Source organism: Sander lucioperca, chromosome 5 (genome assembly GCF_008315115.2).
Source record: "Sander lucioperca isolate FBNREF2018 chromosome 5, SLUC_FBN_1.2, whole genome shotgun sequence".
Taxonomy (NCBI): domain Eukaryota; kingdom Metazoa; phylum Chordata; class Actinopteri; order Perciformes; family Percidae; genus Sander; species Sander lucioperca.
In genome coordinates, this window is record NC_050177.1 from 14,173,708 (window position 1) to 14,186,887 (window position 13,180).

Here is a 13,180-nt window from a genome sequence, read left to right on the forward strand (position 1 = left end):
AAATGCATCAAAATAGATTCATAACAAATTTAAAAAAATTAAAGTTTTCTTACAACACAAGGTTTATTTCAACTGACAGTCATACTGGACTTGAAGGCGGGTACTCTGTTGAAGTTTAAAACTATTGGATCTGCCCAGAGCCACTCTGGATCTGCCATAACCAATCGCTAACGTTTGGTCGTGACATATGTCATGCGCATGTGCAACAAGAGGGGAGACCTTCAAGGCTATTAGCATTAGCACTGCCAGTGATAGCTTTAGCCAACTCCTTCACCACTAACGGAGCGAGCTGGAAAATCAAACTGTTCCTGAACCCCGCGGGGAGGAGGGCCACAACATCATGGCCACCAACACAACTCAGCAAAGATTGTTCTTGCTCGGGCTTTAACTTCTGGATATTGGCATTAACAAAATAAGATTGATGTCACAATGGGACTGTGAGGCTTGGACCCAAATGCAGAGAGCCGGCAAAGTAAATTGAGCTTGAAAATTTGTTAAGGCAAGGCAAGGCAGTTGCTGCCACAACGGACCGAATGGCTTCGCTCGCATCTTTCTCAAGGGGGTAAGCCTCTCCTCAGACCGCGAACCTCCTATGGCGCCATTTTAATGCTACAAAGCCATCACCTCCCGTTAGCATTCCATTGACTGCCATTCATTTTGGAGCGAATAACTTTACATCTGAAGTTTTTAAAGACTCTATTTGTCCATTGTTTATTTCTAAAGAAACACGACAATGTATAAAAGGCTCCATTACCTTGTACCTCACGTTATGGCTCCGTAGCAGACGTTTTTGTAAAAATAGGCTAACGATTGGGTCATAACCAGGCGACTTACTGTCGCACAGTAGAGAAATTACCGTATAGTACAGGAGAAGCGCGCAGGCAGTTTTGTCTCACATTAGCTGTTTAAGTGTAATTACTAATGTTAACTATCATTTTAGTGATCAGTAATTAGCCTGTGTCCATGTTATCTCCTTACATATACCTACGCTCTCCGTCTCTGCAAGATTGGGAATGATTGAGATTTCTCTTGGCACAGCTACCAGAAGACTTCCAACTTTCAGACAGGTTGCTCACATCACATTTACGTCGTCTCTCTCAGTTGGAGGCTGCGCAGTAACGCTCAGCCATCACCAGAAAAGTGCTTCTATTTGCCTTCACTGGTCTCCGTCCAGAGCAACGGGATCTGTTGGTCCATTTTTATATACAGTCTATGATCTTTCTAGTGCACGTCCTCAACGTCATCGTTCTCAGCCACTCCCTCTGTTCGCTGATTGGACCGGTAAATATTTGACCGGAGAAAACCTAAGAATATACTGCAAACCCAGACGGAGTACTGAAGGGAAATGAAAATTGAGCGGAAATAAGTAGGAGGGCGGAGCCAGGCTATAGGAGTGTAGCTATACAGAAAATAATTCACTTAGTGTGACAGGATGAGGTTTGCCCCTCCCTCTTACCTGTGCACGGGAGTGCGCACCAGCACACCTGGGGCTCATCCCCTTTGATTGGGAGCAGGTGGGGGCTCTATTTAAGCCTGTGTGTAGACTCGTTCTTTTTCCGTCTTCTCCTGTCGGGTGTGGAGATGTGTCTGGGCTGGCGTGCTGCACGCTTTTCAGTTTGCTGCAGAGTGGTAAGGACGCTTTTTCATCCTTCGTGCCTTTCATTGTTTGTATTGCCGTGCGGGTAGCATTAACGAGCGTTCTCTTATAGAGCCGACTTTGTTTCGGCCGTTGACGTCCCCGTGTGGATAGATGAACACCTGGGCTGCTGGCGTTGGGTGCCTCGGTAAGCTGCATGTCTCCCTGTTTCGACCCATTTGGTGTTTATGTACCTGACATAGTCTTATTTGTTATAGTTGGGTGCGTGTGGTTGCGCGGATTGTGCGGCCCCCCTGCCGGGGCCTGAGGGCAGCGTGTCCTGTAAAGCGCTGGACCGAGCTACAACCTTGTGAGGCTGTCGGGTGCCACGGCTAGCTAAGGGGCCAACACTCAACAACAATAAACGGATCTGTGTGCTTTAAAGGTCGTGGGCCTATCCCAAGTGGCGTTGTTGGACATTTTAGCTTCTCGAGTGTCATAGGCCACTCCCACTGCCACATTAGATTACTCCACTGAAAATACATTACACTTCACTTTAAAACAAAGGATTATGGGAAATGTATTTTTCATTGTATTTACCCAGTTATAAACTGAAACACCATTTATTCATGTAGTTAACTGTATAAAATAAACTCTTTATTTATATTTATTTAACAGTATTTGTGATTTTTAGATTTTCTTGCCTGAAGTATGAATATAAATTTCTCTTATGAGATAAGTTTCTGTTTTTGTGGCTGGAAAGATGTTAGGATTTAATGAATTAATTTAAAATCCACAAACAGAACAAACTGAACACGTTGATCCAACAGAACTAATAAATACATAAATACATGAATCAACAGTCGAGCCAACAGAAAGCTAACTTTGTTTCTTTATTTTTTATTCATACATAAGTTGTTGTGTTCAAGTAGCCTTCAGTTTTCTTCTCTGGATGATTTTAATAAATAAACGTTGAAAAAACTCACAGTCCATGAACACAACACGGCATAATTAATGTCACAAAGATGTTTAAAAGGTGAATAAAGTGAGATGAGGTAGATTTATCTTCCAGTTCCTCCCTGATGGAGACCTGGTATCAGATATACGACACAGACACAAACATACCATAAATACTCATTTTTCATACATAAACTGGTATTTCTATAAAGTGAACATCAGCTAATATCAGTTTTAGAAAGCAGGTGGTTCAGAGCTGCTTTGTGCTGCAGTAGAAGAAGATGTGACAGTTTTATTAGTGAGACTTTATTCAGTTCATGTTTCTAGATTTGGATCATCAGCTGTCATCATCGGGTCAACACGAGGACAAGAAGCTGAACATTGTTGACATGTTGACTCTCATGTTCACTAACTGTTCATGTTGTTAGAACTGGATTGTTAAACATCACTCACAGCTGAATATGAAATGAACGTTTGAATGATTTTCTTTCAGTTATTGTCAGTGAAGTTGTTAATAAATCATCAGATGATAACCTGCAGCTGTATTGTGTCTCCATCAGATGTCTGTGAACTGGAACTGGACACAAACACAGTACAGCGAAACCTCAAACTGTCTGACAACAACAGGATGGTGACAGCTGTGGAGGAGGATCAGTCATATCCTGATCATCCAGACAGATTTGACACCTGCCGTCAGCTGCTGTGTAGAGATGGTCTGACTGGTCGCTGTTACTGGGAGGTCGAGAGGAGAGGAGAGGTTAATATATCAGTGAGTTACAGAGGAATCAGGAGGAGAGGAGAGATTGATGACCTTGGATTTGGATGTAATGATCAGTCCTGGAGTCTGTTCTGCTCTGATGAAGATGGTTACTCTGTCTTTCACAATAACAGAACAACATCCATCATCTCCTCCTCTGTGTCTAACAGAGTAGCAGTGTATGTGGACGTTCCTGCTGGCTCTCTGTCCTTCTACACAGTCTCCTCTGACTCACTGATCCACCTCTACACCTTCGACACCACATTCACTGAACCTCTTTATCCTGGGTTTGGGGTCTGGTCTGATTCCTCGATGTCTCTGCTGCCAGTGGTCAAATCCTCCAACAAAGCTCTGTACGTGCACATAACTATCCAGATTAAATTAAGGACAAGGGACTCTGGTTCATGTTTAATGGAGGATCTGAGTAAAGGTGTATCTGAATTTTATTGAAGGTCAGAGGTCTGGAATGATTCAGTTGGCATTAACAAAATAAGTTTTAATAAACTCACTTATCACTAAGCGACGTACTGTACATTCAAATTAAGTACTTGCTTTTCCTAGTTGGACCGATATAGGTAGCTGAAATTTGGTACCAGTACCCAACGGTACCTTTTTTTCAGTAGCCTACTTTCTCTCTAACAAAATAATTAATTTGATTTGGAAAAATGAGCCAAACATATTTATCTTATATTTCCTCCCAAACAACCTCCAGCCTGTCAGTCTGTCACCAGGGCATAGAGAACACTGTTGTGCTTGTCTCAGAGTAAGTGTAACCACAGCGTGACAGCTTTAGCAGCATTGTCCTGACTGTGACTTGAACAAGCTGCAGTGAGAGCTGTATATACTATACTCACACGCCGTCTCTTTCAAAACTGTATTTCACACTATGATCAGAGCCGGCCCTCCTATATATGAACTAAGTGGCTGCTTAGGGCCCCGTGGCCACTAGGAGGCCCCCAAACTTTGGTCTGACCATAGACCCGGACCGTGACCCATCTAACATTATCTGATTCTGACTGACATGGCAACCCTATGAATGTTGGTAAAGAAATGTTCGGTGTTGCTGATAGAGCGACAAGCAAGGATCATGATGTTTGCTTAAATCTAAAAGTGGCAACAACGGTGACCTACATACAGTGAAACTCGCTGCCCTCCGCTGCCGCTGCCTCGGATTTGACAAATACAACAAAGGGCCCCCAGATGTACAGGGCCGGCCCTGACTATGATGGTTACATTTTGCAATTATCCACAGCCCTGGTGTATGAAGTTGATTGTGTCTTTGTTTCTTCCTGCAGGGTGGACCATGGTGGACCGCAGATTCGGAGACCTGGTCTGAGGAAGTGTGAGTGTGTTTTAAGTTTGCTCTAAGAGAACTAGGCTGTGTGTTACACTAGTTTAACACCTTCCTGGCACTGGTTGTTTCATATTAGATGAGGTATTTACTATTTTAATGTTTTACTGAACAGGATCCTGAGTGCTTAGCAGTTGATGGTGAATTGGCTAAATCTCCCTTTACCAGTGGATGTTAATATTATAAGCATAAGTAACTATAAAGAAATAATCAAGAAACAATAGCGCGGTGCCTCCTTTGTGGAACTACTTACTTACTTACTACTTTTTTACTACTAACTTTATTACTTACTAACAACTCACACTGGCCAGTCATGTATCTGGAGATCAGACTTGTCAGTGTGGTTTGAGGCGGTGTGAGAGTCCCGTACAGGAAACAGGAATCACGTTGATCCAACAGAACTAATAAATACATAAATACATTAATCAACAGTCGAGCCAACAGAAAGCTAACTTTGTTTCTTTATTTTTTATTCACACATAAGTTGTTGTGTTCAAGTAGCCTTCAGTTTTCTTCTCTGGATGATTTTAATAAATAAGTGTTGAAAAAACTCACAGTTCATGAACACAACACGGCATAATTAATGTCACAAAGATGTTTAAAAGGTGAATAAAGTGAGTTGAGGTAGATTTATCTTCCAGTTCCTCCCTGATGGAGACCTGGTATCAGATATACGACACAGACACAAACATACTATAAATACTAATTTTTCATACATAAACTGGTATTTCTATAAAGTGAACATCAGCTAATAGCAGTTTTAGAAAGCAGATGGTTCAGAGCTGCTTTGTGCTGCAGTAGAAGAAGATGTGACAGTTTTATTAGTGAGACTTTATTCAGTTGATGTTTCTAGATTTGGATCATCAGCTGTCATCATCGGGTCAACACGAGGACAAGAAGCTGAACATTGTTGACATGTTGACTCTCATGTTCACTAACTGTTCATGTTGTTAGAACTGGATTGTTAAACATCACTCACAGCTGAATATGAAACGAACGTTTGAATGATTTTCTTTCAGTTATTGTCAGTAAAGTTGTTAATAAATCATCAGATGATAACCTGCAGCTGTATTGTGTCTTGTTCTCTCCATCAGATGCCTGTGAACTGGAACTGGACACAAACACATTATACAGAGAGCTCAAACTGTCTGACAACAACAGAAAGGTGACACGTGTGAAGGAGGATCAGTCATATCCTGATCATCCAGACAGATTTCAGTTCTGGCCTCAGCTGCTGTGTAGAAATGGTCTGACTGGTCGCTGTTACTGGGAGGTCGAGTGGAGAGGAGCGGTTGATATATCAGTGAGTTACAGAGGAATCAGGAGGAAAGGAGACAGTGAAGACTGTGTGTTTGGAGGGAATGATCAGTCCTGGAGTCTGCAGTGCTCTGATGAAGATGGTTACACTGTCTGGCATAATAACAGAGACACATACATCACTTCCTGCTCCTCTTCTGGTAGAGTAGGAGTGTATGTGGACTGTCCTGCTGGCACTCTGTCTTTTTACAGAGTCTCCTCTGACTCACTCATTCACCTCCACACCTTCAACACCACATTCACTCAACCTCTTTATCCTGGGTTTGGGGTCTGGTCTGATTCCTCAGTGTCTCTGTGTCCTCTGCAGGACTGAGGACCAGATGTACGTACATTTGCGAAAGTAGCGTTATCAGCGGCATGGCCAACCCGCAGAAAGCGCACGCTGTGATACTTCAGCTTACGTCGTATTTACCAAACCTGCAGTTCATCAGGTAATCAGCGCCTTTCTCCGCCCACTATACCGTAAATTGCGCGCATTTAAACCGCAATTGAATGTGCGATGTCAAAGAAATCCTGCTTGATGTGTGTTATTTCGCATTAGTGGTGGGGAAATGTATGTATTGACTAGTGCGCTGTAGCAAAGTGTTAAGTACTGGTGCTATGATACAGCTGAGTGCAGACTGAGATGTTCCCACTGCTGATGTTATGACTGTTTGAAATGATCCTGATGCCAATATGTGTCATGTAGCGAGGAGTTTAACAGCTGCTGGAATGGAACGTGAACGCTGAGACAGAGATTCAATGTCATCTTTGATTTCTTCCAGTAACTGTAATATTGCATGGCTGCTTAATCTGTAATGCTTAATGATTTCGTGTTCACTCAACTAAGTGTGATCCTTGTGGCAAAAATCCTTTCAGCTCGTCTCCTTGGCCTATGTCTTCATCTTGCTCAGATCACTGCTGTCATTTCACCAGGAGGTATATGCCAGGAAACCCGCTTGCGGCTCGTTTACACCTGCTTTTAAGAGGCGGAGAATTTTCACCGCAAAATATATGTAGAATTATGCTGTAATGTAATGAATGTAATTGGCCGAATCACTATGACATCGCTCTAACACAAAAAACTCTTCTGTGTAGACAAACGGCCGTTGATTTGAATTGCAGAGATTGTGAAATTGGCAAACTTGTTTAAATCTGTTGTCATTTTCAGCCGTTACTTTTAATGTTGAAAGATATATAGTTAAATACAGAGGTCCCACCTATGTGCGGTCTCTGCTGTGCTTATTTTCTTTTCTGTTTTGCTTTGCTAGCGTCTTAAATAAACCAAATCTAGTGTTAGAAACCCCAACATCTCTCCGCCGGTCGGACTGACTGCTAGTTTGGGTGGTGTCATTTTGTTGTGGCCCAACAGGTAAATAAACGTTAGTAAAAGTGTTGACTTATGAAAGCATCAAACATGTATTTTAGATGAAGGAGATGAGAGTATATGCTGTTGTTATTTTGTCCCTGTTTGCTCAGCGCTGTTAAATTCTAAGTACGGGACGCAGAAGTTTTCTGCCCAGAAGTTACTGTAAACAAATATTGTGATTGGATCTATACTGTCATACATTTAAAATCTGGATGGTTTCTTTAAACATTCATATTTTCTAATGTTTTTAAATTCTTTGAGTAAAATCTATGCTTGTCATTTGGAGTGCAGTCATTTGTTTATTTGATCAATTACATGATTTCTGTGTCCCGATCCTGTTTCATGGCTCACCTGATCCGTTTCCTTTGCTCTTTGTTGTCACACAAAATACTGAAAACAGCTATCAACGTGTTGTTTGAACCCTCTGATCAATAAAACGCAAGACAATTTCTTTGTAGCGTTCATGTTGTTTCTACATTACAAATTAAAGCTCAAGAACAGATTGAAGTCGGAATAACAACGTCCCAATTTGGGAATTGGACCATTCAAGTAGCACGTGAATTCGCCATTGGCCTTGGCGGAGGTCTGCACATTCTAGTTCTGATTTGGTTTGATTTGGCAAAGCAGGAAGTCTAAGAGCGCCAAACTCAGGATGTAAGTTGCAGTGGTGGATGGGTCAAACAAACACAGGACTTATTTTCTAGCATGCTGTCATGCTCCATGCTTGAAATAACAGTAAATGGCAAGCTTTTAACTTTTATTTTTACGAGCATGAGACGAACTTCGGACACGGAGATCACCTGTCGGGACACAGATGTTGTCCGTAGCGTCTCTTGTTCTGGTTCTGACCACAGGAACAGTGACGGGACAGCTCGCTTCAACGCAGCGTAATAACTCCTGAACTCCATCTTGCAAATGTATTTTCTACAGTCATCTCAACCATCGAATACAGCAACAGGAAATAATACTCACGGCTTTTTTTTTTCCTGTGAAGAAAACACTGCTAAATGTTGCGTTAAAATGCCTTGTAAGTCACGTTACTGAGATTGTAACGGGTATAATATTACCGAAATTGTATTAGTAATGCGTTATATTACTGCGTAACAGCAAAAAGGAATATATAACTGTAATTGCGTTACTTTTGTAACGCGTTACTCCCAACAGATTTTTCATGCAAGTTTTGTTTTGTGTTTGATGGTAAGGGCATTGTATCAGGCTAAGATATTGAAAGTCAGTATGGATTCAATGAGTGACCGGTAATACCAGAGTTAAAATGTCCTCAGGTTTCCTCAACAGGTATAAGCGCTGCTGGGCTTTCATATCAGATTTAACAATTCAGATACTTGTGTGTAATCAAGTCTGCTGTTCTCTGTGTGGACTGGTTCAACTGGTTATTAATTATAACTGTTAGTTAGTCATATCAAAGTGTGTGTGTTCATTGTTATACCACCAAAGTGTGTAAACATCAGACTGAGGCTCTGTGCCTGGATCACATTAGCTCAGATATTTGTTCATGACTGAGTGTGTTTGTGGCGTTGTGCCAGTGCAGAGGTATTGTGTCAGGTGTGTGTGGTGCATTCCACACACGCTTAGAACACGCGAACGCTGTTATTTGATCCAATGAAAAAAAATCCAACACCCACCACTCGCCGCTGATCCCAGTTCATGTTCCTGTTTTATTTATGAAGTATTGTTTTTAGCTCTTTGTGTACTTTCCTGCTTTGTTTTCTGCATTCATTCTCATGTTCCTCACATCAACAATACAATCACACAAACCGTTAATAGGGGGAGGCACAGCTGCATGCAGGATTATGGAAATACTTTCACTGGTGATTAGACTTAGATAATATAAGATAAACCTTTATTGATCACTGGCGGGGGGGAGGATTCAGGTACTGCAGCAGCACAAAGTAGTATAGTATATCAACAGTATACGTATGTCACTGCATCTCAGTTGTCACAGAGTTTGGACAAATCAAAGCAAAGTCTCTGCATTTCATTTTTTACCCCAAAGCACTGTAACTGTACCATCTGGTGTGTCTGAGTGTGTGAGAACTGATGGAAATATTTTTCATTATTATAATTAAAATGTGGCTAATCTGATGCAGCTCATAATCACGTTCTGTATTGGGTTTAATTTATACAGAAATGCTGATTTACGGGATAGTCTTACCAAAGTGACATAGTTGACTAAAGAAGTATTAAACATGTCAAAGTAACAATAATATACATATATACCTGTAAATGTGTTTATTTTAAAGTATAGAAAGTTTTGGTCTGAGTCTCTGAGTTCATATTGGAGTCTTCAATACCTTATGATTTATGTCCTGTGTGTGTGTGTGTGTGTGTGCGCGTGTGTGTGTGTGTGTGTGTGTGTGTTTAGAGGCACTCATGGGGTGAATTGTTGAGCAGGAGACTGCAGCAGTTAGTATGTTGGTATAAAGTTACTCATCATTACAAAGAACGCCATAAAGACTCATTAACCATTAAACTGAGTAGGAACACACACACACACATACACACACACACGCGCACACACACACACACACACACACACACACACACACACAATGTTTCCTCTGAGAGCTTCAATAGAAACGTTACATGATGCTTTATAACAGCAATCATATGTATACATTTGATACCAATAACTGTTGTATAAGTGTGTCATTGTATTTACCTCTCTGATTGGGATTCTCTGAGGTCCTCCACAATCTGCACTGCAGGTTTAACTTGTTTTTTTCATTCTCAAAGTATAATCTGACTAAAACACTCTGTTCTTATTGTCCCACTGAGCTTCTCAAATAGAGAATGAATGTTCGGTAGTCAAATCTGTGAGTATTATGGACAGCAGCCGCTAGTGCAGCCCAGTTACATTGCGGATGTGTTTGATTTTGGGTGTGAGGAACGTGATTTGCGGGACTGCTTGCATGGCTGAAACAGCTGCATCTCCATCTCTGAGCACTAAGAAGGAGGTGCTGACTCCCTGTCCGCGAGGTGCTGCAGCTCAAGTTCAAATATCAAGTAGTAGTAGTTTATGAGTGAGGGTAGAATGGAGCATGACATTGACAGGTGGATTGGTGCGGCATCATAAGTGATGGGGATGTTTTGCATGACTGCTGTGGTGGAGAGGGAGCTGATAGATAGCCCTAACCCTAAGCTGTGGTCATGAGCTTTGGGTAGTGACCTAAAGAATGAGCTCGCGGATACACAAAGTTTACTTTGTAGGGTGTCTGCTGGGCTTAGCCTTACACTAGGTTTATGGTCGCTGTGGTGTTCCCAGCACAAGATGTGAAAGCCATAAAAATGATGTCACCAAGTCTGTCGTTTCCAGCGCTAAGGCTTGGTAAGTTGTTGCAGCGTGTGGTCGTGCACCTCTTGAATTTTTGTAACTCGGCGTGCGCTTTCAGTTCAACATGGTCGGCTGGGATGATTCTTAAACATGTGGTCAGAGAGACACCACACTGGGAAAAGGAGAAGCATTTTGCTGGATTGTGTGGAAATCGCTATGTCAAAGCTACAAAAACAGCCTCATGTAAAGAGTGTTTGTAACATCAAGAGGCATTCAGTTGGAGTTAAATTCATTCGGAGATAAACAACAGTTACGTTAATGATAAGAGTAGATAAATGTAATGTTTGGCATTACATCTGTGTTTATTATGGATGATAACTCAGTGTTTACCCAGAAAAGTTGTTTAGTCCGGTAGCAAGTGTCTTTTTGTGACGAGGGCCCGGCTCTGACCAGTCCCAGACTGATGGCAGCAGTAACATAAAGCCCAGATAACAGAATGACAGAAGTGTGAAATTGAGAATTTAAAAAACCTATAAAACAGATTCCATAGGGCCCTACATTAAGTCAATGCTAAAAGCTAACTGGAGACTTGGAAATAAGACTATGTCTAAGTTTCCAATCGAGCCGCCCCACTGTAACTGTAGTTAGAAACATGTCTTAAAAATAGATAAAGATTTTTTTACAGTGGCTTAGGCTAATTATTGCCAACTAAAATGCTAGTTAACATTAGTAATTACCCTTAAGCAGCTAATGCAAGTCCAAACTGCCTGAGAGCTTCTCCTGTACTATACGGTAATTCCTCTACTATGAGACAGAATGTCCCGTGGTTATGACCCAATCGTTAGCCTATTTTTACAAAAACGTCTTCTACGGAGCCATAACGTGAGATACAAGGTAATGGAGCCTTTTATACATTGTCGTGTTTCTTTAGAAATAAACAATGGACAAATAGAGTCTTTAAAAACTTCAGATGTAAAGTTATTCGCTGTCAGACGTCAAAATGAATGGCAGTCAATAGAATGCTAACGGGAGGTGATGGCTTATTAGCAACAAAATGGCTCCATAGGAGGTACACTTTGCAGAGGCTCGCTTACCCCCTTTTGGGGAAACCCTGGTTTACTACTGTTGCTAGGCAGCCTGCTTTCCTTTACTTCCGCTCTCTAACTTCTTCTTGCATATTCACAGATAATTTTGTTTGTAACTCCCTGGTGTTTCAGAGAATACTGCAACGAACAATGTGTTAAGAATAAACCCCTCCGTAGCGTGCCCAGCATCTACGGAGGCCCGCACCACGGTGTCTTGCACGAGTCTAGTCTATATCCACGACGTTCCACTTCCGGGATTGCTAGATCTCCGCTGCTCCTCAGATCTCTGCAGGGTAACCAGCTAGCTAGACTATCTGTCCAATTTGCGTTTTCTGTTGAACGACTAAAACAACCTTTGAACGTACACATGTTCCACCAAAACAAGTTCCTTCCTGAGGCTATTTTGCAGAGACACCGACACCGACACAGAGATGATTGTGATTGGTTTAAAGAAATGCCAATAAACCAGAGCATGTTTTTCTCCCATCCTGGAATGCTGTATGGACTCGACCTCCTCCGCTGCACTGTGGAGGAAGGTCTGGCAAAGCGAGACTAGCACGAGTCTAACTGAAGCTTTAGAGAGAGGGTGAGGAGCTCAGCCATCCGGATGGAGCTGGACAACGCTGCTCTGGAGAGGACATTTTTCATTTAATGATCTCCTAAACACTGGACTCTCCTAGATAACATTAAACCTGTCCTGTATAGGACAATATACAGTCCACCTATCCACAGATCAGAGACCGTGTGTGTGTCCACTCAGGCCTTCACTTCCTCATTGTCCTCTGAATGCACATTAACTGGTTCCAGCAACAGGACTGCTGGTGTTCTCCATCACTGATCCGGGGTCAGAGGTCAGCAGCATCCACACACTTATACATGACGTATTACCAAAAACCAATTAGTGTGAACACAGCGGTCAATCTGTAACTCTGTGTGTGTGTGTTTGTGTGTGTGTGTGTGTGTGTGTGTGTGTGTGTGTGTGTGTGTGTGTGTGTGTGTGTGTGTGTAAATGGATGCATATTTCTGTCTGCATTCCTGACTGTAAAGGTTCCCTCATCAATCAGCGTATTATTGTTAGAGACCAATCAATAATGTTTCACAGACACACACAAAGTAGTGCAGTTAGATCGGCTACGATTGCAAATAAGTTCGCAAAAGCAAACATGTTACAAAATTTTAATTTAAATTTAAGTATTTTAAAGGTACTTCTACACTACTTGATAATTTCCAATTTATGCAACGTTATACTTATGATAATTCTTGTATTTTTACTGCACTACATTTATCTGACAACTTAAGTTACTTTACAGATTGATATTATGAAAACAAAATATAACCAGCTACTACATGATGATGTGTTATTACAGATTAAACTACCCAGCAGTTTATAAAGTCGTTAAAATGAGCTCCACCTTTACCAGCTGCAAACATTAAAATGATCAACACAACTCTGCTGCACTAATTGTAATACAATAATATAATATGGATTATTCTGCA

At 41.6% G+C, this 13,180-nt stretch overlaps 1 protein-coding gene across 1 annotated transcript in view; it reads left to right on the top strand.

Annotated features, from left to right (window-relative positions):
* Nucleotides 1-6,271, top strand: part of LOC116057179 (NLR family CARD domain-containing protein 3-like) — a 158,861-nt gene extending 152,590 nt beyond the window's left edge. The window contains exons 12-14 of the mRNA XM_036001074.1: nucleotides 3,094-3,643; nucleotides 4,586-4,632; nucleotides 5,736-6,271. Of these exons, the coding sequence (XP_035856967.1) occupies nucleotides 3,094-3,643; nucleotides 4,586-4,632; nucleotides 5,736-6,271 (1,133 nt within the window). The remainder of the gene's footprint in view (nucleotides 1-3,093; nucleotides 3,644-4,585; nucleotides 4,633-5,735) is intronic.
* Nucleotides 6,272-13,180: the final 6,909 nt, after the last annotated feature.